At 48.4% G+C, this 25,487-nt stretch overlaps 1 protein-coding gene across 4 annotated transcripts in view; it reads right to left on the bottom strand.

Moving 5' to 3' along the window:
- Positions 1-25,487, bottom strand: part of ARSA (arylsulfatase A) — a 158,896-nt gene that overhangs the window by 27,760 nt on the left and 105,649 nt on the right. For all 4 annotated transcript variants that reach the window (XR_012801584.1, XM_075599241.1, XM_075599242.1 and 1 more), the window contains exon 7: positions 15,276-15,403. Coding sequence is in view for 3 of the 4 variants with exons in the window: in XM_075599241.1 (XP_075455356.1) it covers positions 15,276-15,403 (128 nt within the window). In the remaining variant the exon portion in view is untranslated. The remainder of the gene's footprint in view (positions 1-15,275; positions 15,404-25,487) is intronic.

The following is a 25,487-nucleotide window of genomic DNA, read 5'->3' as shown; positions in this document are numbered from 1 at the left end:
TCTTGATGTATGACTAGGAATGGTTCCTTGGCTGATAGAGCCTGTAGTTCTCCCACTCTCCTTGCTGAGGTGATTGCTATCAGAAACGCCATTTTCCATGACAACCATTTTAGGCCTATCTCCTGTATAGGTTCAAACGGAGCTGCTGTTAATACATCCAACACTAGAGACAAGTCCCATGTAGGTACCCTGTTCTAGATTTGAGGTTTTAACCTTTTAACTGCTTGAAAAAACCTGATTATCAATCTTTCCATTGCCAGATTTCTTTCCACAAGCTGATAGTGCAGACACCTGTACTTTCAATGAGCTGAGACTGAGACCTTTCTCAAATCCTTTATGCAGGAACTCCACTATAGATACAATTCTTGGTGAAAGGAAATTTTGTTTCTCTTTTTCACACCAATCGCAAAAGCAAAGCCAGATTCTATGGTATACTCTTGATGTGGAACGTTTCCTTGCTTGTAACAGGGTTTGAATTGTTTTGTCTGAACAACCTTTCAGTCTCAATGTTTCCCGCTCAATCGCCATGCCGTCAAAGCCCATTGTTTGGCGTTCGGATGACATATTGGCCCTTGTCGCATCAGCCCTTTGCGATCTGGTATGTGCCATGGTGTATCTACTGCCATATTTACCAAGTGTGTGAACCAAAGCCTTCTTGGCCAGTAGGGTGCTACGAATATCACCTCTGCTTGGTCTTCCCTGATTTTCCTGATTGTTTCCGGAATTAGGGGAATTGGAGGGAACAGGCATATTTACCAAGTGTGTAACCTGAAGTGCCATTTGAAACTGAGAGCATCTGTACCTTGTGCGCTTGGATGAAACTGTCTGGCACAGTAGTTCCTTACCTTGCGGTTTTGGGGTGTCGCCATGAGATCCATGTCTGGCTGACCCCATCGCTCTACCAGTTCTTGAAACACCTGTGGATCTAATGCCCATTCTCCTGGGTGTATGATGTTCCGACTTAGAAAGTCTGCTGTGACATTTTCTAGTCCTGGGATATGTATGGCTGTAATTTCCGACAAGTGGCGCTCTGCCCAAAAGAGGATTTCTGCTGTGAGGTTCATCAGCTTTCTGCTCTAAGGCCCTTTGTACTGTTTTTAATTCCAGCAGATTTGATGGAAGATGCTTTTCCTGGTTGGTCCAGGTTCCTTGCACCAATGTTTCTCCCCTCTGGACACCCCAACCTGTGTTGCTCGCATCTGTTGTAATTCTTACCCAGTGCACTGGGTGTAGTGTTTGTCCTTTTTCCAGGTTTCGGGTATCTTCCCACCACTTTAATTCCTGTTTTGTGTGTGGGTGTAACAAGATTCTTTGTCTTGTCTCCTTGTGATTCCCGTTCCATTGTTGCCGAATTGTTTTGCAGTGGTCTCATATGTAGTGCTGCCCATTTTCTGACGCTTAATGTTGAAGCGAATTTCCCTAGGAGCTTCATGCATTCTTCTACTGAAGTCCTGGTAGCTTTCCTGAGCTTCTTTGTTGCATGGCTATGTCTTGCCTCTTTGCGTCTGGTAGTCTCACTTCTCCTTTTGCTGTATCAAATTCTACCCCCAGAAATCTTAACAGCTGAGTGAGCATGAGATGGCTCTTGTCTCTGCTTATTAACCAACCGTGGTGTTCCAGGAAGGTTATTATCATCTTCTGGTCTTGCTGGAGTTTCTCCAGACTCCTTGATTTTACCAGGATGTCGTCCAAGTATGGGTATATTTCTACCCCTCTTCTCTCATTTCTGCCCCTAGAGGGGCTAGAACCTTTGTAAACGTCCTTGGGGAAGTCGCCAGACCAAATGGCAGCGCTGTGTACTGATAATGATCTTGATTTACTGTAAACCTTAGGAATCTTTGGTGTCCCTTTGCTATGGGCACATGTAGATAAGCATCTTTTAATTCTATTGCCACCATCCAGTCTCCTGGTTGTACCTCTTGAATAATCAGGTTCAACGACACCATCTTGAATTTTCTTATTTTCAAGAATAAATTCACACTTCTTAGGTCTAGGATTGCTCTGTACTCCCCTGTAGGTTTCTTTACTAGAAAATTCCTCTTCCTGAGGTACCTTCTTTATTACTTCTGCTTGTAATAATTTCTTTAAAGCATCTTCTGGCATCTCTCTGAATTCTATACTGTACCCCTGATGAATGGTGTAATACCCAATTGTCCTGTATTGTTTGGGCCCATGTTGCAGAAAACTGCTTCAGTCACCCTCCTACTGGCAACTGTCACGAAAAAGCCGGTCCTGGCCATCCCTCCATGTTGTTTGTCTTGGAGATGACCTGCCAGGTCTATGTGCCTTTGCTTCCTTATATTGGTTTCTATTAGCCTGTTGGAAACCGAATCTTCTGCTTTTCATGAGGTAAAAGTGCTCTTACCTCCTGATGCTTTTGTTATTATTGCATCCAGTTTGTTACCGAAGAGGAACTCACCTTCAATGGTAATCCACACAAGGTGTTCTTTGATGCTGTGTCAGCCATCCACTGTCTGAGCCATAAAGCCCTTCTTGCTGATACCGCCAGCACCATAGATTTGGCTGCTCATTTTACTTTTGACAGTGCTTTAAGAATAGCACTTCTTCCCACACCTTTGTATATTGCTTCTTCATGTTGGCAATCCACACTCGCATAGCCCTTGCTGCTGACGTATTTGCTATGGCAGGTTTGAGGATGTTCCTGCGGTAACGTATGCTTTCTTCCATACGTATCCATCTTCCTATCCATAGCGTCCTCCCATGACACAAGTTCCTCTATTGGAATTGTGGTCTTTCCTACTATTCTGGAAATAGCAGTATCCACCTTTGGGCTGACATCCCAAAATGTTACCTCCTCTTGTGGGAATGGATACATCTTCCAAAACCTTTTAGGCGTAAATACTCTGGCGTCTGGTTGCGCCAACTCCACCTGAATGAGGTCCTTAATTACTTGATGGATAGTAAAGACTCTATCTTTATAAAGCAGCAGCAGCAGCAGCAGACCGCTTAGCTTGTAAACAGTAGGCCAGTACAGAAACTCTTGAAGCAGCCAGGACACTCTTTGTCTCGCCCCAAAAAGTTTATCTTTTTTTTTTTTGTGGGTTAACTCCTCAGTGTCTTCCAGTTCCAAAGCCTGTATCATGGCTTTGATGAGTGGATCCACCTTTTCTACATCAAATTCAGATTCCTTCCTGAATATCTTGATCTGATGAATCCATTTCACTCTCTGACACATGAAAACAATCAATTTCAGACTCATATGATGAAAAACCTTTCCCCTTATCCAGACTGGTCTGGGATCTAGATCTTTCCTGCGCAGGGTTAACAGCTTGCTGGACTGCCGCATCAACACTCTGTTTAACAGCCTCCTTCATCAATAAGGAAAGTGCTCATTTGTTCACTGGTATCACCTGCAGGTGTCTTAAGACAATCTTCACATAATTACTTCCCTATTAGGGCTGGTTTCTCACAAGCTGAACACCATTTAGTTTTCTTAGCAACCTTTCATTTATGTTGCAGGGATTCCCCCGTCCCTTTTGAAGATCCTGCTTCTGGGAGGGTAACCACCGAACTAATTTATAAAAACAAAATAAATACTAAACATACACCCTAATGTATATATACCATCTCTCTTTCCCATGTAGAACTAAAACTAAGGACTCACCTAGTCTTGGGAACTGAAGTTTGGGTGTTTCCATTTTTGAATCCATATCCAGCACTTGGCTTCTCCCTGCTGAGCGTTCCATGCTGCAGCTTTCACTCACACATACACACAGTGTGGTCGTCGCTTCTCTGACGTCATCAAGTGCTCGTGCACGGCTCGCGTGTCTGTGCACGCATCTGCCGGCCAGCCGTGCCGCGCACGCTCCCGAGCAGCCGCCTGCACTGTACCCTTTTACCGCAGTATTTCAGATACTCACGCGGTCAATATGAACCTCCTTCGGTTCGCAGCAGAGTTCCTGGGGTAGTTCACCGCCGCGTCCCAGACGCTAGCGCGGTCAATTGAGCCTTCCTCCGCACGCAGCTATGGCTGCTCCCCCCTCCGCGTGTAGCGGGCTGCTGGGTACTTTACCGCAGCGTACCAGACGCTAATGCAGTGAGTCTGGGCCTCCACGGCTCCCAGCTGCAGCTGCTGTGCGCCTTCTATTGGTCCTGGGGCTTTGCACCTAAGCTTCCCCGCCCGCGGCTGCAGCTGCTCCCCCCCCCCAACAGGGGCTCCCCCGACTCTAAGGGGTCTCCGTCTTGCCACCCGTAGGGCGCGTCGACCGGAGCTTCAGGGCAGAGAGGCTGAGACCCTGGATATCTGCACAAGGTGCAGTAGGTGAGTCCTGTTAGAAAATAACAAATCCTAGTCCTAGCTGTGAGGACAGGAAAAAGACTAAGGTGCAGGTAGAGGGAGGGGCCTTATATGGCCTACCTGCAAAAGTCTATTTCCTGTCCTACCTAGAGTGAGAAGGGATTAACCCAATGGTGCCCACTGCCAGGGTGATCAGGAAAAGTATCTATTCTCCTCTGCAGGGAGATGCTGTAGCCCTATTGGCTCCCTGGGGTCACGTGGGGCGCTCCTGAGGCTCATGGGAGATGTAGTCCCTTCTGTGAGCCCTCTCCTGATTGGCTCTCATTCGCGCACGTCTCCTGCGCATGCGCAAACTTCCCTGCTGGCCACCGCACCGAGCACATGACTGCACATGCCACAGACCGCCAAGTCTTGTCCCCCAATCTAGACAGATCAGGTGCTTCAAAGTCGGGGACTTGTTGCCCTGACTCGCAAGAACCTAGGCTGCTGGTTAATCTATTAAAAGAAAAAAGTAAATATTTGGAGGTCTCTACACCCTACGGAAAGAGACTATACATTCTACTCGGCCCCTCCTCGGTCATATTCTGGGATAGACATGATCCTGGTAGATGCCCGACTGGTAGGGAGAATCCCAAAGGCTAAAATACATCCTATCACATGGTCAGCCCACACTTTAATAGACACCACATACCCCACCTAAACGCTATGAAGATGGCGGGCCAATGGAGACTTAATGAATCTCTCTTATGTGTCCCGGACGTGGTAATACCTCTAAATGAAGATATCACATTTTATTTCAACAATAACTACTCCCCCGAGGTCCCAGTTTCCACAGTATGGGAGGCCCATAAAGCCGTTATAAGAGGCATATGAGGGTAGTCTCGTTCAAGAAAAAACACAGAATAAAAAAAAACCGAGGAGGTAACCTAAGAACTAGCAAAACTCGAAAGGGGCCACAAGGCTACTCAGTCAGCCGAGACACTGGCAAAGATAATTAGAAACAGAGGAGAGTTAAACCTCTGCTTGGCAAATAAAACGGAGCAAGCTATGAGATGGACGTCTCAGAAATACTATGAGCGAGGGGAAAAGGCCTATATTATGCTAACCAGGAAACTAAGAGGCCCGGGCAGCCTGGGGGAGTCCAGGCCATAGCTCTTCCAGATGGGGTCCAATCCCATGACCCAACCAAGGTTGTGGAGGAATTTAGAAAATTCTATCAGGAACTTTAAAAGAGGACTCACAGATGCGCTAGCCTCATCTCTAATAAAATTCAAATAACTAATAGCACTAGGCAAGGGTGCCCCCTGTCTACTCTGCTGTTTGCAGTCTCCATCGAGACCCTGGCGGCCTTTATTAGACTGAACCCCAACATATCAGGGGTAACTATTTGTAAGAATAACTAGAAAATGTCACTATTTGCGGACAACGTATTTCTGACTCTCTCATGCCCTCTGACCTCTCTCCCAAATGTCTACCAATCCCTCGAGGATTTCGGAAGTAGGTCGGGCTTCAAAATTAATCACACCAAATCTGTGGCATTGGCGGTCAATTTGCCCAACGATACAGTCAAGTTCCTAAAACTTAATTTCGATTTTTCATGGCAAACTTATTATATCCCTATCTTGGAATCAATATTACTAAATCATATAAAACTCTATACAAATTCAACTACCCCAAACTAATTAAAAAGCTGAAGAAGGACTTAGAAACATGGGGTAAATATAATATTTCATGTGTAGGCAAAATTGCATCTATTGAAATGAATCTCCTTCCACGTATAATGTACTTTTTCCACACTCTACCTATTAAGGTTCAGGTTAGAGATCTCCAATCCAACATCACAAAATGTATATGGAATAAAAAACGCCCAGGAGTAAAGAGAGAGGTACTATACAGGCCTATGATAAAGGGGGGGAGGGGAGGGGCGGGGGGGGGTGGCGGGCTAGGCCATCCTAGCCTGTTAAGATACTATCCGGCCTCTCAGCTGAGTCAGATTCTGTTCTGGAACTCTGAGCCGCTAACAAGAGGCTGGGTGGATATAGAGAATGTTGTATGCAAATCAGCACATAGTAAAACTCTCTTATGGATGACCAAATCTAGCAGGCCGCCAAACTCTATCTCCTACCCAGTGATTAGACACTCGCTGACACTCTGGGACTGCTTGAAATTCAAACGTACACAAATCTGCTCCCCCATGACACCGCTTTTTGGTAACACAGATTTTGACCCAGGCAGACCATTAGGTGCATTCCAAGCTTGGAGGGCAGCTGGTATTACCAGGGTGGGAGACCTATTCACAGATACTGGTATTGCCAGGATGGGAGACCTATTCACAGATACTGGTATTACCAGGGTGGGAGACTTATTCACAGATACTGGTATTACCAGGGTGGGAGACCTATTCACAGATACTGGGATTACACCATTTCCAGAACTACAAAGAAAAAGGATCCTCCCACTCGCGGAAATATTCCGATATCTACAGATTAAACATCTCATCACTCAGTTCTGAGGCGGGTGATCCTCCCACACGCACCTATTCTGAATCTTTATGTATAGATCGCAAGAGGGGCATGATTTCTGCCTTATATTATTCCCTAATTAACGCGGGGACAGATAACATATTTCCATATGTGAAAATGGGAGGAGCTGGATGAAGTCCTAGATGATGAAGAGTGGGCTGATATACAGTATGGGCTTGTAGGCGGACGCTCACAGAGGTATACAAGGGAGACTGGTTATGGTGAAATTACATAAGGCTTTTATTGCGCCTGTTTCCTTAACATCAGGAAACCATCCAAACAAGGGGTAAACAAAGCTTCTATTCACTTGGGAGTATTTCTAGTGAAATACTATGCAGTCCACAACTCCCTTTAGATAAGCATGTCTCCCAGCCCCAAACATATAGCATGAAAATAAGCAGATATAAAAAGTCTTATAAATGAAAGTCTTATCTGTTCCTTGTGGGTTGGAAGGAAAATCTTCTCTGTTCATGGTTGCTACCTTTTCCTCAGGGTTTTGTCAGCATTCAGGTTTAGAAGTTTCCCCTGTGTCTTACAAGCAGCCTCTCCAGGTAGACTCAAGACGGCTGTCCCCATGTCAGTCTCACAAGTTGTGAGAGTCAGGGACAATCTCACTTCCTGTCTCAAGGGCCGGCTTTTCTAAGCAACCTAATCAGGCAGGTGGTGTTTGTTAATTGACTAACAGCAGTTAACCACTACATTGCTGGATTAGAGGCATATTTCCTGAACAGGGATAACTCCCCTGTTACAGGGAGGCTGCGGCAAAAAGTTCAATCTGCACCGTGATCAAAGAGAACTACTATAAACTATTATTTCACTGGTATATGACCCCAGTTAGACTCCACGCAATATACAACTCCCACTCACCGGCCTGTTTTAGAGGGTGTGGACAGAATGGCTCAATGTCACATATCTGGTTTAATTTCCCTAAACTAGTCCCCCTATGGAGATGGGTTTACCTGCTTATCAATAGACTTCTGAATATGGATCTGAGACCTGACCCTTGGTCTGCCCTACTAGGCAGACCAGACCAAAATATGTCAAGAGCCTCAACCAAACTAATATCCCACATCATGTCAGCTACGAGATGCTGTATTGCGGCTTCGTGGAAAAAGCAGGAAGTCCAATCTCTGGCAATGGTAAAACGCAGAATATGGCAAATTGCTACGATAGAAAACGCACAGCTTTCCTGAGGGAGAGCTGCGACAGATTCTCCAACACCTGGGACCCATGGTTTGCCAGAGAGGGAGGCCAGAGAGATATTAGAGAATTGGCTTGGGTGTAAACAGAAGACGACGATCCTCCCGGCCTGATCTAGAACAGAGGTATGTCTCAAATGAACAAGACTATTGACTGTCCCGTTCAAATAATCGGTATGATTTGGAGTATACAAGTAAAATGAGCTTAGACCTTTGCAAATATTACCCCCCCCCTTCCTCCCCTCATTTCCCCTTGTACTGTTCTGTCCATTATTATTTAGCCGCAGAGTTATTAGGGGATGTTAAGCAAGACCCTAGCAATCTGGATAATCATTATCTTTGGATGTGTGGGTCTGGAAAGTCTATATCATTGGTTTTTGTTATGTACAGTACACACCCTATATAACACCCCTACTGCTCCTATTTTATCTCTGTATCCCAATTGAAAACTGTCAATAAAAATATAAGTTGAAAAAAGGAAAGAGTGTAAAGTGTCACTATCCCCTTTCCAAATTATGATTAAATCGTCTATAAAACGTTTATAGAATATTATATTATCTCCAAAGTGATTTGTGCTACCGTATACAAATTCCGCTTCCCACCACCCCATGGATACGTTCGCATAACCAGGGGCGAAACTCGCCCCCATCGCTGTGCCCTTAAGTTGTAAGTAAATTGTGATCAAACAAGAAATAGTTGTGCGTTAACAAAAAAGGAAATGACTTCCAATAGGAAAGTGGCGTTGAAAAGTGAATTTTCTGGACCCTCTATGAAATGACGGACCGCGGCCACCCCCAGATCCCGTATGTGTATATATATAAGATCCCACTATATATAGTGACTGAATAGAGGGAGGTCACATCCAAAGTGACCCAGATGTATTGTTGGTTCCATTTAATCTGATCAATTTGTGTCACTAAATGGCCTGAGTGTAAGACGAAGGAAAGTAGCTTCCTTACCGATGGCGGCAGAGATCAATCTACATAACGTCCAAGTCCAAAGATCCAATACTGGAGACTATTGGTCGGCCTGGCGGGTGGGCCAATGTCGGGTGGATCTTTGGGAGATGGTGGTGGATAGGGATTACTGGGCTGGGGTTGACAATGAATCCCACTTCCTCTTTGGGAGAGGACATTTGTAAGGATTCCCAGATCCACAAGATCTGTCATGTGCTTTCATGTAAGTGTAACACCCTTTCCCTCCTCAAGGTGTCCTGCTGACAAGGCCGTACCGGAGACAGTCCCTACCAGAGCGTCTGAGCAGTGGAGTTACATCATTATGTATTTAATCACTTTATGCACTTTTTATACATATATATATTCCAAAAAACAGCCGGCACTCCACTTGAAAGTAAACAATACCGGTTGAAGCACGACATCAAGGGACAGCACGCAGGTAACAAGGGACAGCACGCAGGTAACAAGGGACAGCACGCAGGTAACAAGGGACAGCACGCAGGTAACAAGGGACAGCACGCAGGTAACAAGGGACAGCACGCAGGTAACAAGGGACAGCACGCAGGTAACACGGGACAGCACGCAGGTAACAAGGGACAGCACGCAGGTAACAAGGGACAGCACGCAGGTAACAGGGAACAGCACGCAGGTAACAAGGGACAACACGCAGGTAACAAGGGACAGCACGCAGGTAACAAGGGACAGCACGCAGGTAACAAGGGACAGCACGCAGGTAACAAGGGACAGCACGCAGGTAACAAGGGACAGCACGCAGGTAACAAGGGACAGCACGCAGGTAACAAGGGACAGCACGCAGGTAACAAGGGACAGCACGCAGGTAACAAGGGACAGCACGCAGGTAACAGGGGACAGCACGCAGGTAACAGGGGACAGAACGCAGGTAACAAGGGACAGCAGCAAGGTAACAGGGGACAGCACGCAGGTAACAAGGGACAGCACGCAGGTAACAAGGGACAGCACGCAGGTAACAAGGGACAGCACGCAGGTAACAAGGGACAGCACGCAGGTAACAAGGGACAGCACGCAGGTAACAAGGGACAGCACGCAGGTAACAAGGGACAGCACGCAGGTAACAGGGGACAGCACGCAGGTAACAAGGGACAGCACGCAGGTAACAAGGGACAGCACGCAGGTAACAAGGGACAGCACGCAGGTAACAAGGGACAGAACGCAGGTAACAAGGGACAGCACGCATGTAACAAGGGACAGCACGCAGGTAACAGGGGACAGCACGCAGGTAACAAGGGACAGCACGCAGGTAACAAGGGACAGCACGCAGGTAACAAGGGACAGCACGCAGGTAACAAGGGACAGCACGCAGGTAACAAGGGACAGCACGCAGGTAACAAGGGACAGCACGCAGGTAACAAGGGACAGCACGCAGGTAACAGGGGACAGCACGCAGGTAACAGGGGACAGCACGCAGGTAACAAGGGACAGCACGCAGGTAACAAGGGACAGCACGCAGGTAACAAGGGACAGCACGCAGGTAACAAGGGACAGAACGCAGGTAACAAGGGACAGAACGCAGGTAACAAGGGACAGCACGCAGGTAACAAGGGACAGCACGCAGGTAACAAGGGACAGCACGCAGGTAACAAGGGACAGCACGCAGGTAACAAGGGACAGCACGCAGGTAACAATGGACAGCACGCAGGTAACAAGGGACAGCACGCAGGTAACAAGGGACAGCACGCAGGTAACAAGGGACAGCACACAGGTAACAGGGGACAGCACACAGGTAACAGGGGACAGCACGCAGGTAACAAGGGACAGCACGCAGGTAGCAAGGGACAGCACGCAGGTAACAAGGGACAGCACGCAGGTAACAAGGGACAGCACGCAGGTAACAAGGGACAGCACGCAGGTAACAAGGGACAGCACGCAGGTAACAAGGGACAGCACGCAGGTAACAAGGGACAGCACGCAGGTAACGACAGCACGCAGGTAACAAGGGACAGCACGCAGGTAACAAGGGACAGAACGCAGGTAACAAGGGACAGAACGCAGGTAACAAGGGACAGCACGCAGGCAACAAGGGACAGCACGCAGGTAACAAGGGACAGCACGCAGGTAACAAGGGACAGCACGCAGGTAACAAGGGACAGCACGCAGGTAACAAGGGACAGCACACAGGTAACAAGGGACAGCACGCAGGTAACAAGGGACAGCACTCAGGTAACAAGGGACAGCACACAGGTAACAGGGGACAGCACGCAGGTAACAAGGGACAGCACGCAGGTAACAAGGGACAGCACACAGGTAACAAGGGACAGCACACAGGTAACAAGAGACAGCACACAGGTAACAAGGGACAGCACGCAGGTAACAAGGGACAGCACGCAGGTAACAAGGGACAGCACGCAGGTAACAGGGGACAGCACGCAGGTAACAGGGGACAGCACGCAGGTAACAGGGGACAGCACGCAGGTAACAGGGGACAGCAGCAAGGTAACAGGGGACAGCATGCAGGTAACAAGGGACAGCACGCAGGTAACAAGGGACAGCACGCAGGTAACAAGGGACAGCACGCAGGTAACAAGGGACAGCACGCAGGTAACAAGGGACAGCACGCAGGTAACAAGGGACAGCACGCAGGTAACAAGGGACAGAACGCAGGTAACAAGGGACAGCACGCAGGTAACAAGGGACAGCACGCAGGTAACAAGGGACAGCACGCAGGTAACAAGGGACAGCACGCAGGTAACAAGGGACAGCACGCAGGTAACAAGGGACAGCACGCAGGTAACAAGGGACAGCACGCAGGTAACAAGGGACAGCACGCAGGTAACAAGGGACAGCACGCAGGTAACAAGGGACAGCACGCAGGTAACAAGGGACAGCACACAGGTAACAAGAGACAGCACACAGGTAACAAGGGACAGCACACAGGTAAGTTGATCACAAATTCTTTGTATTGAAAAAGAGACACAAAAACCGATGTTTCGGTCCCACTGGGGGACCTTTCTCAAGGTGGTGCCACTGGGGGACCTTTCTCAAGGTGGTGCCACTGGGGGACCTTTCTCAAGGTGGTGCCACTGTGGTGCGGGGACTGGGGGACCGAAACGTCGGTTTTTGTGTCTTTTTCAATACAAAGAATTTGTGATCAACTTATCTGTGTGCTGTCCCTTGTTACCCGCGTGCTGTCCCTTGTTACCTGCGTGCTGTCCCTTGTTACCTGCATGCTGTCCCTTGTTACCTGCGTGCTGTCCCTTGTTACCTGCGTGCTGTCCCTTGTTACCTGCGTGCTGTCCCCTGTTACCTGCGTGCTGTCCCTTGTTACCTGCGTGCTGTCCCTTGTTACCTGCGTGCTGTCCCTTGTTACCTGCGTGCTGTCCCCTGTTACCTGCGTGCTGTCCCTTGTTACCTGCGTGCTGTCCCTTGTTACCTGCGTGCTGTCCCTTGTTACCTGCGTGCTGTCCCGTTACCTGCGTGCTGTCCCTTGTTACCTGCGTGCTGTCCCTTGTTACCTGCGTGCTGTCGTTACCTGCGTGCTGTCCCTTGTTACCTGCGTGCTGTCCCTTGTTACTTGCGTGCTGTCCCTTGTTACCTGCGTGCTGTCCCTTGTTACCTGCATGCTGTCCCTTGTTACCTGCTTGCTGTCCCTTGTTACCTGCGTGCTGTCTCTTGTTACCTGCGTGCTGTCCCTTGTTACCTGCGTGCTGTCCCTTGTTACCTGCGTGCTGTCCCTTGTTACCTGCGTGCTGTCCCGTTACCTGCGTGCTGTCCCCTGTTACCTGCGTGCTGTCCCGTTACCTGCGTGCTGTCCCGTTACCTGCGTGCTGTCCCTTGTTACCTGCGTGCTGTCCCTTGTTACCTGCGTGCTGTCCCTTGTTACCTGCGTGCTGTCCCTTGTTACCTGCGTGCTGTCCCTTGTTACCTGCGTGCTGTCCCTTGTTACCTGCGTGCTGTCCCTTGTTACCTGCGTGCTGTCCCTTGTTACCTGCGTGCTGTCCCTTGTTACCTGCGTGCTGTCCCTTGTTACCTGCGTGCTGTCCCTTGTTACCTGCGTGCTGTCCCGTTACCTGCGTGCTGTCCCTTGTTACCTGCGTGCTGTCCCTTGTTACCTGCGTGCTGTCCCTTGTTACCTGCGTGCTGTCCCTTGTTACCTGCGTGCTGTCCCTTGTTACCTGCGTGCTGTCCCTTGTTACCTGCGTGCTGTCCCTTGTTACCTGCGTGCTGTCCCTTGTTACCTGCGTGCTGCCCTTTGTTACCTGCGTGCTGTCCCGTTACCTGTGTGCTGTCTCTTGTTACCTGCGTGCTGTCCCTTGTTACCTGCGTGCTGTCCCTTGTTACCTGCGTGCTGTCCCTTGTTACCTGCGTGCTGTCCCTTGTTACCTGCGTGCTGTCCCTTGTTACCTGCGTGCTGTCCCTTGTTACCTGTGTGCTGTCCTCTGTTACCTGTGTGCTGTCCCTTGTTACCTGCGTGCTGTCCCTTGTTACCTGCGCGCTGTCCCTTGTTACCTGTGCGCTGTCCCTTGTTACCTGCGTGCTGTCCCGTTACCTGCGTGCTGTCCCCTGTTACCTGCGGGCTGTCCCTTGTTACCTGCGTGCTGTCCCTTGTTACCTGCGTGCCGTCCCTCGTTACCTGCGTGCTGTCCCTTGTTACCTGCGTGCTGTCCCTTGTTACCTGCGTGCTGTCCCTTGTTACCTGCGTGCTGTCCCTTGTTACCTGCGTGCTGTCCCTTGTTACCTGTGTGCTGTCCCCTGTTACCTGTGTGCTGTCCCTTGTTACCTGCGTGCTGTCCCTTGTTACCTGCGTGCTGTCCCGTTACCTGCGTGCTGTCCCCTGTTACCTGCGTGCTGTCCCGTTACCTGCGTGCTGTCCCGTTACCTGCGTGCTGTCCCTTGTTACCTGCGTGCTGTCCCTTGTTACCTGTGTGCTGTCCCCTGTTACCTGTGTGCTGTCCCTTGTTACCTGCGTGCTGTCCCTTGTTACCTGCGTGCTGTCCCTTGTTACCTGCGTGCTGTCCCTAGTTACCTGCGTGCTGTCCCTTGTTACCTGCGTGCTGTCCCTTGTTACCTGCGTGCTGTCCCTTGTTACCTGCGTGCTGTCCCTTGTTACCTGCGTGCTGTCCCTTGTTACCTGCGTGCTGTCCCTTGTTACCTGCGTGCTGTCCCTTGTTACCTGCGTGCTGTCCCCTGTTACCTGCGTGCTGTCCCTTGTTACCTGCGTGCTGTCCCTTGTTACCTGCGTGCTGTCCCTTGTTACCTGCGTGCTGTCCCTTGTTACCTGTGTGCTGTCCCTTGTTACCTGCGCGCTGTCCCTTGTTACCTGCGTGCTGTCCCTTGTTACCTGTGTGCTGTCCCTTGTTACCTGTGTGCTGTCCCTTGTTACCTGCGTGCTGTCCCTTGTTACCTGCGCGCTGTCCCTTGTTACCTGTGCACTGTCCCTTCATGTCGTGCTTCAACCGGTATCGTATGGTGTGTGTATATATATATATAGATAGATAGATAGATAGAGAGAGATAGAGAGGGTTAGTTGCACAGTCACATGGTTTCACTTAAGTAAGCAGAGGAAGCGCCTTGTGTTCACTTTCTGTATCACACAGCTGTGTATATACATCTTCCGGTGGGCTCTTACCGTGTCCCCGTGGGCTCTTACCGTGTCCCCGTGGGCTCTTACCGTGTCCCCGTGGGCTCTTACCGTGTCCCCGTGGGCTCTTACCGTGTCCCCGTGGGCTCTTACCGTGTCCCCGTGGGCTCTTACCGTGTCCCCGTGGGCTCTTACCGTGTCCCCGTGGGCTCTTACCGTGTCCCCGTGGGCTCTTACCCTGTCCCCGTGGGCTCTTACCCTGTCCCCGTGGGCTCTTACCCTGTCCCCGTGGGCTCTTACCCTGTCCCCGTGGGCTCTTACCGTGTCCCCGTGGGCTCTTACCGTGTCCCCGTGGGCTCTTACCGTGTCCCCGTGGGCTCTTACCGTGTCCCCGTGGGCTCTTACCGTGTCCCCGTGGGCTCTTACCGTGTCCCCGTGGGCTCTTACCCTGTCCCCGTGGGCTCTTACCCTGTCCCCGTGGGCTCTTACCCTGTCCCCGTGGGCTCTTACCCTGTCCCCGTGGGCTCTTACCGTGTCCCCGTGGGCTCTTACTGTGTCCCCGTGGGCTCTTACCCTGTCCCCGTGGGCTCTTACCCTGTCCCAGTGGGCTCTTACCCTGTCCCCGTGGGCTCTTACCCTGTCCCCGTGGGCTCTTACCCTGTCCCCGTGGGCTCTTACCCTGTCCCCGTGGGCTCTTACCGTGTCCCCGTGGGCTCTTACCCTGTCCCCATGGGCTCTTACCCTGTCCCCGTGGGCTCTTACCGTGTCCCCGTGGGCTCTTACCGTGTCCCCGTGCAGCAGTAGCCGGCTCAGGTCCGAGCCGTCCAGCGTGATATTGGGCAAAGCCGCCCCTGCCAGGGCTGCCAGTGTGGGCAGGATGTCGAGCGTGCTGGCCAGCTCCGCGGTGACTCCTAGCGGGGGGTGCAGCGGGGTCACCTACTGTGTAGTACTTGTGTGTCAGTGTGTAGTTGTGTTACATGGCTGTATCCTCCTCTCCCAGGCTCCGCCCTCTGTCAGTGTGTGTGTCAGTGTGTAGTTGTGTTACCTGGCTGTATACTCCCCTCCCAGTAGGCGATGGCTGGCTCTCTCAGGCCCCGCAATGTGTGTATGTGTGTCAGTGTGTGTGTGTGTGTGTGTGTGTGGCAGTGTGTGTGTGTGTGTGTGGCAGTGCGTGTGTGTGTGTGTGGCAGTGCGTGTGTGTGTGTGTGTGTGTGGCAGTGCGTGTGTGTGTCAGTGTGTGTGTGGCAGTGCGTGTGTGTCAGTGTGTGTGTGTGTGTGTGTCAGTGTGTGTGTGTGTGTGTGTGTGTGTGTGTGTGTGTGTGTGTGTGTGTGTGTGTGTCAGTGTGTGTGTGTCAGTGTTTAGTTGTGTTACCTGGCTGTATCCTCCCCTCCCAGTAGGCGATGGCTGGCTCTCTCAGGCCCCGCTGTGTGTGTATGTGTCAGTGTGTGTGTGTGTGTGTGTCAGTGTGTGTGTGTGTGTGTCAATGTGTGTGTGTCAGTGTGTAGTTGTGTTACCTGGCTGTATCCTCCCCTCCCAGTAGGCGATGGCTGGCTCTCTCAGGCCCCGCAGTGTGTGTGTGTGTCAGTGTGTGTGTGTGTGTGTGTCAGTGTGTGTGTGTGTGTGTGTCAGTGTGTGTGTGTGTGTGTGTGTGTGTGTGTGTGTGTGTGTGTGTGTGTGTGTGTGTGTGTGTGTGTGTGTGTGTGTGTCAGTGTGTACTTGTGTTACCTGGCTGTATCCTCCTCTCCCAGGCTCCGCCCTCTGTCAGTGTGTGTGTCAGTGTGTAGTTGTGTTACCTGGCTGTATCCTCCCCTCCCAGTAGGCGATGGCTGGCTCTCTCAGGCCCCGCAATGTGTGTATGTGTGTCAGTGTGTGTGTGTGTGTGTGTGGCAGTGTGTGTGTGTGTGTGTGTGGCAGTGCGTGTGTGTGTGTGTGGCAGTGCGTGTGTGTGTGTGGGTGTGTGGCAGTGCGTGTGTGTGTCAGTGTGTGTGTGGCAGTGCATGTGTGTCAGTGTGTGTGTGTGTGTGTGTCAGTGTGTGTGTGTGTGTGTGTGTGTGTGTGTGTGTGTGTCAGTGTGTGTGTGTCAGTGTTTAGTTGTGTTACCTGGCTGTATCCTCCCCTCCCAGTAGGCGATGGCTGTCTCTCTCAGGCCCCGCTGTGTGTGTGTGTCAGTGTGTGTGTGTGTGTGTGTGTCAGTGTGTAGTTGTGTTACCTGGCTGTATCCTCCCCTCCCAGTAGGCGATGGCTGGCTCTCTCAGGCCCCGCTGTGTGTGTGTGTCAGTGTGTGTGTGTCAGTGTGTACTTGTGCTACCTGGCTGTATCCTCCCCTCCCAGTAGGCGATCGCCGGCACTCTCAGGCCCGTTGTGTGTGTGTGTGTGTGTGTGTGTGTGTGTGTCAGTGTGTGTGTGTGTGTGTGTGTGTCAGTGTGTGTGTGTGTCAGTGTGTAGTTGTGTTACCTGGCTGTATCCTCCCCTCCCAGTAGGCGATGGCTGGCTCTCTCAGGCCCCGCTGTGTGTGTGTGTGTGTGTCAGTGTGTGTGTGTGTGTGTGTCAGTGTGTGTGTGTGTGTGTGTGTGTCAGTGTGTGTGTGTGTCAGTGTGTAGTTGTGTTACCTGGCTTTATCCTCCCCTCCCAGTAGACGATGGCTGGCTCTCTCAGGCCCCACAGTGTGTGTGTCAGTGTGTGTGTGTGTGTGTGTGTGTGTGTCAGTGTGTGTGTGTGTGTGTCAGTGTGTGTGTGTGTGTCAGTGTGTAGTTGTGTTACCTGGCTGTATCCTCCCCTCCCAGTAGGCGATGGCTGGCTCTCTCAGGCCCCGCAGTGTGTGTGTGTGTGTGTCAGTGTGTGTGTGTGTGTGTCAGTGTGTGTGTGTCAGTGTGTAGTTGTGTTACCTGGCTGTATCATCCCCTCCCAGTAGGCGATGTCTGGCTCTCTCAGGCCCCGCTGTGTGTGTGTGTGTGTGTGTGTCAGTGTGTGTGTGTGTGTGTGTGTGTGTGTCAGTGTGTGTGTCAGTGTGTGTCAGTGTGTGTCAGTGTGTGTGTCAGTGTGTAGTTGTGTTACCTGGCTGTATCCTCCCCTCCCAGTAGGCGATGGCTGGTTCTCTCAGGCCCCGCAGTGTGTGTGTGTCAGTGTGTGTGTGTGTGTGTGTGTGTGTGTGTGTGTGTGTGTGTGTGTGTGTGTGTGTGTGTGTGTGTGTGTGTGTGTGTGTAGTTGTGTTACCTGGCTGTATCCTCCCCTCCCAGTAGGCGATGGCTGGCTCTCTCAGGCCCCGCTGTGTGTGTGTGTGTGTCAGTGTGTGTGTGTGTGTCAGTGTGTGTGTGTGTCAGTGTGTGTGTGTGTGTGTGTCAGTGTGTAGTTGTGTTACCTGGCTGTATCCTCCCCTCCCAGTATGCGATGGCTGGCTCTCTCAGGCCCCGCTGTGTGTGTGTGTGTGTGTGTGTCAGTGTGTGTGTGTGTGTGTGTGTGTGTGTCAGTGTGTGTGTGTGTCAGTGTGTAGTTGTGTTATCTGGCTGTATCCTCCCCTCCCAGTAGGCGATGGCTGGCTCTCTCAGGCCCCGCAGTGTGTGTGTTAGTGTGTGTCAGTGTGTGTGTGTGTCAGTGTGTGTGTGTGTGTCAGTGTGTAGTTGTGTTACCTGGCTGTATCCTCCCCTCCCAGTAGGCGATGGCTGGCTCTCTCAGGCCCCGCAGTGTGTGTGTGTCGGTGTGTGTGTGTGTGTGTGTGTGTCAGTGTGTGTGTGTCAGTGTGTTTGTGTGTCAGTGTGTATCAGTGTGTAGTTGTGTTACCTGGCTGTATCCTCCCCTCCCAGTAGGCGATGGTTGGCTCTCTCAGTCCCCGCTGTGTGTGTGTGTCAGTGTGTGTGTGTCAGTGTGTTTGTGTGTCAGTGTGTGTGTGTGTCAGTGTGTAGTTGTGTTACCTGGCTGTATCCTCCCCTCCCAGTATGCGATGGCTGGCTCTCGCAGGCCCAGCTGTGTGTCAGTGTGTGTGTGTGTGTGTGTGTCAGTGTGTGTGTGTGTGTGTCAGTGTGTGTGTGTGTGTCAGTGTGTGTGTGTGTCAGTGTGTGTGTGTGTCAGTGTGTGTGTGTCAGTGTGTGTGTCAGTGTGTAGTTGTGTTACCTGGCTGTATCCTCCCCTCCCAGTAGGCGATGGCTGGCTCTCTCAGGCCCCGCTGTGTGTGTGTGTGTCAGTGTGTGTGTGTGTGTCAGTGTGTATAGTTGTGTTACCTGGCTGTATCCTCCCCTCCCAGTAGGCGATGGCTGGCTCTCGCAGGCCCAGCTCTGTGTGTGTCAGTGTGTCAGTGTGTGTGTGTGTGTCAGTGTGTGTGTCAGTGTGTCAGTGTGTGTGTGTGTGTGTCAGTGTGTGTGTGGCAGTGTGTGTGTGTCAGTGTGTGTGTGTGTGTGTCAGTGTGTAGTTGTGTTACCTGGCTGTATCCTCCCCTCCCAGGAGGCGATGGCTGGCTCTCTCAGTCCCCGCTGTGTGTGTGTGAGTGTGTGTCAGTGTGTGTGTGTGTGTCAGTGTGTGTGTGTGTGTAAGTGTGTGTGTCAGTGTGTGTGTCAGTGTGTGTGTGTGTCAGTGTGTGTGTGTGTGTGTAGTTGTGTTACCTGGCTGTATCCTCCCCTCCCAGGAGGCGATGGCTGGCTCTCTCAGTCCCCGCTGTGTGTGTGTGAGTGTGTGTCAGTGTGTGTGTGTGTGTCAGTGTGTGTGTGTCAGTGTCTGTGTGTCAGTGTGTGTAGTTGTGTTACCTGGCTGTATCCTCCCCTCCCAGTAGGCGATGGCTGGCTCTCGCAGGCCCCGCTGTGTGTGTGTGTGTGTGTGTATGTGTCAGTATGTGTGTGTGTGTCAGTGTGTAGTTGTAGGGGAAGGGCAGTGGGAACAGCGCTAATGCAATAGGAATAAAAAATTAGTGACAATTAGACAACTAACATGTATAAATACACCCCCAAATATTGGAGTGAAGGCAGCCAGGAAAAATAGGTAACACAAACCAATAAACACAAAAAAAACACATGAACCGGCGCCTCAAAGAAATAAAAATCTGACCGAATATAGTCCAAGTCAAAAAGCTGGGATGAGTTCCATGGAAGTGTCCTCAATGTAGTCTCAGACAAACAAACATGTAAGACAACAACATGAAAGAGAAAAAGAAAAAAAGATCATAGTGCAACTAAAAACGAAGAATCACTGATATGGTATGCAAAATAAGACAGCAGTTTAATACAATGATTAAAAAGTAAACATAAAAACAACAAACTCTTGCTTGTTGGGCAAGAAACACTTATAAAGTGATGGCGTCCAGTGGGGCTAACATTGAAACCCTACTTACATCAAGGCTGATAATATAAGCCTGTAGCACAATCACACTATGCACTCCGAAGCCTGTGAGGAAGATGACACAGCTCAACCGTCTGGAGGCTCTGCACCGCTGAGAAGCATAGCGCCTGTGGCTCCACGCCACCAACCGTCACAACTGTCCACAGCCACGGGTCAGCACTGGAGCAGGAAGCCGCCTGAGCTCAGCGCTGCCGGAGGACTCACCGAGACAGTCACGCAGTCACGCAGACCCGAGGTCTCGCGATAGTCAGTGACGTCACCGCTATAGGCCGGGACGGGAAGGACGCACACGAGTGCTGGGAGCTCTCAGAACCAAGGCCACGGGGGGGAAAAGGGATGAGAGGCTAACAGGGAGGGAAGCCAAATGTCTCTGCCAGAGAAAAGTCCACCCTACGCGTTTCGTGACGTCAGTCACTTCGTCAGGGGCATGATGGGAGATAAAAAAGTGCCAGCACATTTATACTGAATCACTAATTGGCATAATAGCATAAAACACAGTAATAAAATACAATCATATACAAGCAGACTAATACCAGTGATACTAAACATAGAGGAACCATAAAAAATATATGTAACATAGAAATACATAAAAAATGGAAATACATAAAAAATGAAAATAAACATAAAACACCTGCTCTTAAAGGAACAGTACACAAAGAAAACATCCATAGGATTAACATTACAAGAGACTCAGGATATGGAAAACTGCCAGAACCAATAGACAACAAACAGCAAAAGAGAACGCAGCCACACAAGGTGTCACATGAAAAAACCCGCACTATTTAACCAAAAAGGCAGCTAGATCGAATTCAATATTCAGACCATTGGGGGATAGCGTTTTAAGTTCATATATCCAATATGACTCACGCTTGCTAATACCATTGATTTTATCTCCCCCTCTCCAATTGCCAGGGTAACTTTCAATGGCCTGACATTTGAGACCAATAGGATTCTGCTGATGGTGGGTTAAAAAATGATGGGACACACTATGTGTAGTTAGACCTCTTCTAATGTTGTATATGTGCTCATATATACGTCTCTGGTAAGCCCTCCCCGTACGGCCAACATATTGTAGCCCGCACGGGCACTGCAATAAGTAAATAACAAATAAAGAATGACAGTCGATATATGAACGTATATCATATATCCGACCGGTAACATTGGAGCTAAACGTACTTTGTTTGGAACTGTACTTGCAAGCAGTACAATTACTGCAAGGAAAAAAGCCTTTTGGATGTTTTTCCAAGTTAGATACCTTAGATAAATTAGGGCAAGTAGGAGCCAACCTAGATTGCAAATTGGGGGCCTTCCTAAAGATAACAGATGGTTTAGGGGGGAGAATTTGGGCCAAAATAGGGTCTCTTAAAAGGATAGGCCAATGATTACAAAAAACCTTCCTAATATGAGGGGCCATAGAATTATACTGCGTTATAAAGGAGACCACATTGTTTGAATTAGAATCTCCTTTGTCCTTCTTATATTCTAGAAGGCCAGCGCTATCAATATCATGAACCTGTGACATGGTTTGAGAAAGTAAATCCTCTGAATAGTGTCTATCCAAAAATGTGTTCTTTAGATCATTCGCCTGAGACGCAAAAACCTCATCATCTGAGCAGTTGCGCCTCAGGCGAATGAACTGGCCCTTTGGGATGTTGCGCAACCACTGAGGATTGTGCTGACTAGTGGCCATTACATAATTATTGGCCTGTACACTTTTAAAGTACGTTTTTGTGCTTATGTGATTATTAACAGAACTAATATTCAAGTCCAGAAAGTCAATAGAACTAGGATCAAAATGACATGTAAACTTAAGATTTAACTGATTGTTATTAAGATAAGAAATAAAGGAATGTAATGATTCAATGCTACCATTCCACACAAACAAAATGTCATCTATGTAGCGAAGCCAGAGCACCAAGCTTGCTCCAAAGGGGCAGTTATTCCAAATAAAATTCTCCTCCCACTGCCCCATAAATAAGTTGGCATAACTTGGAGCAAACCTGGTGCCCATGGCCGTGCCACACACCTGTAAATAAAATTTAGAATTAAACGAAAAATAATTATGGGTTAAAATAAAATGAATACTATCTATAACAACATTTTTTAAAACTGATGACATACTATCGTCCATATCCAGCGTGCGACGTATGGCCTGGCAGCCAAGGGCATGGTCGATGACCATATAAAGAGACGTTACATCGGCGGTGACCCACACATACCCTGGCCGCCACTCCAAACTGCGCAACGCCTGAAGCGCATGGGTGGTGTCGCGTAGATAGGACCTAAGAAGAGAAACATGAGGTTGCAAATAATAATCAATAAATTGAGATAAATTAGAAGTAAGCGAACCAATTCCAGATATAATGGGTCTACCTGGTGGGGTGTGAAGATCCTTATGGATTTTGGGGATGATGTAAAACAAGGGGATACGGGGATGTGCTGTTAATAAAAAATCGTATTCATCCCTAGAAATAGCTGAATGAGCTACCCCGTTCTAGTAGTGTAGTGAGTTCTGCAAGAAAATGTGTGGTGGGATCCGCAGAAAGGGGGAGGTAAGTGGCAGTGTCCTGAAGAAGTCTATTAGACTCATGGATGTAGTAGTCTTTATCCATGACCACTATACCTCCCCCCTTGTCAGCAGGTTTGATAACTATGGAATCATTACTTTCCAATTGAACCATCGCATGTTTTTCTTGAAGGCTCAAATTATCTTGGCGGATCTTGAAATTACGACTAGAGGTCTCCAGATCTTGGGTTACCAGATCAATGAAGGTGTTCACAAAATGTCCCTGTGCATGTTTAGGGTTAAAAGTGGAGGATTTTTTGAATTTTTTTTTAACAGTTTTAATGGGCGGAGCCGTTGTAGATAAATCAGTTTGGTTAGGGGTGTTTTGATTACTTATACTACTAATAGCATCATTAATGAAATATTTTTTAAGGGCCAGTTTCCTGGCGCATTTCTGCACATCAATGTATATGTTAAAGCTATTAGGCCCACATACCGGTGCGAATGTTAAGCCCTTTCCCAAAACTTTTTTCTCTACATCGGTCAGCGTATACTTGCTAATGTTGAAGATGTTTGAATTATCTACATCTCTTCTTCTAACTCTATTTACAGGCGAAATAGAGTTAGAAGAAGAGATGTAGATAATTCAAACATCTTCAACATTAGCAAGTATACGCTGACCGATGTAGAGAAAAAAGTTTTGGGAAAGGGCTTAACATTCGCACTGCTATGTGGGCCTAATAGCTTTAACATATACATTGATGTGCAGAAATTCGCCAGGAAACTGGCCCTTAAAAAATATTTCATTAATGATGCTATTAGTAGTATAAGTAATCAAAACACCCCTAACCAAACTGATTTATCTACAACGGCTCTGCCCATTAAAACTGTTCAAAAAAAATTCAAAAAATCCTCCACTTTTAACCCTAAACATGCACAGGGACATTTTGTGAACACCTTCATTGATCTGGTAACCCAAGATCTGGAGACCTCTAGTCGTAATTTCAAGATCCGCCAAGATAATTTGAGCCTTCAAGAAAAACATGCGATGGTTCAATTGGAAAGTAATGATTCCATAGTTATCAAACCTGCTGACAAGGGGGGAGGTATAGTGGTCATGGATAAAGACTACTACATCCATGAGTCTGATAGACTTCTTCAGGAAATTGCCACTTACCTCCCCCTTTCTGCGGATCCCACCACACATTTTCTTGCAGAACTCACTACACTACTAGAACAGGGGGTAGCTCATTCAGTTATTTCTAGGGATGAATACGATTTTTTATTAACAGCACATCCCCGTATCCCCTTGTTTTACATCATCCCCAAAATCCATAAGGATCTTCACACCCCACCAGGTAGACTCATTATATCTGGAATTGGTTCACTTACTTCTAATTTATTGATTATTATTTGCCACCTCATGTTTCTCTTCTTAGGTCATATCTACGCGACACCACCCATGCGCTTCAGGCGTTGCGCAGTTTGGAGTGGCGGCCAGGGTATGTGTGGGTCACCGCCGATGTAACATCTCTTTATACGGTCATCGACCATGCCCTTGGCTGCCAGGCCATACGTCGCACGCTGGATATGGACGATAGTATGTCATCAGTTTTAAAAAATGTTGTTATAGATAGTATTCATTTTATTTTAACCCATAATTATTTTTCGTTTAATTCTAAATTTTATTTACAGGTGTGTGGCACGGCCATGGGCACCAGGTTTGCTCCAAGTTATGCCAACTTATTTATGGGGCAGTGGGAGGAGAATTTTATTTGGAATAACTGCCCCTTTGAAGCAAGCTTGGTGCTCTGGCTTCGCTACATAGATGACATTTTGTTTGTGTGGAATGGTAGCATTGAATCATTACATTCCTTTATTTCTTATCTTAATAACAATCAGTTAAATCTTAAGTTTACATGTCATTTTGATCCTAGTTCTATTGACTTTCTGGACTTGAATATTAGTTCTGTTAATAATCACATAAGCACAAAAACGTACTTTAAAAGTGTACAGGCCAATAATTATGTAATGGCCACTAGTCAGCACAATCCTCAGTGGTTGCGCAACATCCCAAAGGGCCAGTTCATTCGCCTGAGGCGCAACTGCTCAGATGATGAGGTTTTTGCGTCTCAGGCGAATGATCTAAAGAACACATTTTTGGATAGACACTATTCAGAGGATTTACTTTCTCAAACCATGTCACAGGTTCATGATATTGATAGCGCTGGCCTTCTAGAATATAAGAAGGACAAAGGAGATTCTAATTCAAACAATGTGGTCTCCTTTATAACGCAGTATAATTCTATGGCCCCTCATATTAGGAAGGTTTTTTGTAATCATTGGCCTATCCTTTTAAGAGACCCTATTTTGGCCCAAATTCTCCCCCCTAAACCATCTGTTATCTTTAGGAAGGCCCCCAATTTGCAATCTAGGTTGGCTCCTACTTGCCCTAATTTATCTAAGGTATCTAACTTGGAAAAACATCCAAAAGGCTTTTTTCCTTGCAGTAATTGTACTGCTTGCAAGTACAGTTCCAAACAAAGTACGTTTAGCTCCAATGTTACCGGTCGGATATATGATATACGTTCATATATCGACTGTCATTCTTTATTTGTTATTTACTTATTGCAGTGCCCGTGCGGGCTACAATATGTTGGCCGTACGGGGAGGGCTTACCAGAGACGTATATATGAGCATATATACAACATTAGAAGAGGTCTAACTACACATAGTGTGTCCCATCATTTTTTAACCCACCATCAGCAGAATCCTATTGGTCTCAAATGTCAGGCCATTGAAAGTTACCCTGGCAATTGGAGAGGGGGAGATAAAATCAATGGTATTAGCAAGCGTGAGTCATATTGGATATATGAACTTAAATCGCTATCCCCCAATGGTCTGAATATTGAATTCGATCTAGCTGCCTTTTTGGTTAAATAGTGCGGGTTTTTTCATGTGACACCTTGTGTGGCTGCGTTCTCTTTTGCTGTTTGTTGTCTATTGGTACTGGCAGTTTTCCATATCCTGAGTCTCTTGTAATGTTAATCCTATGGGTGTTTTCTTTGTGTACTGTTCCTTTAAGAGCAGGTGTTTTATGTTTATTTTCATTTTTTATGTATTTCCATTTTTTATGTATTTCTATGTTACATATATTTTTTATGGT

Source organism: Ascaphus truei, chromosome 5 (genome assembly GCF_040206685.1).
Source record: "Ascaphus truei isolate aAscTru1 chromosome 5, aAscTru1.hap1, whole genome shotgun sequence".
NCBI classification, from domain to species: Eukaryota; Metazoa; Chordata; class Amphibia; order Anura; family Ascaphidae; genus Ascaphus; species Ascaphus truei.
The sequence above is the reverse complement of the archived record's forward strand: the minus strand, read 5'-3'. Positions and strand labels throughout refer to the sequence as shown.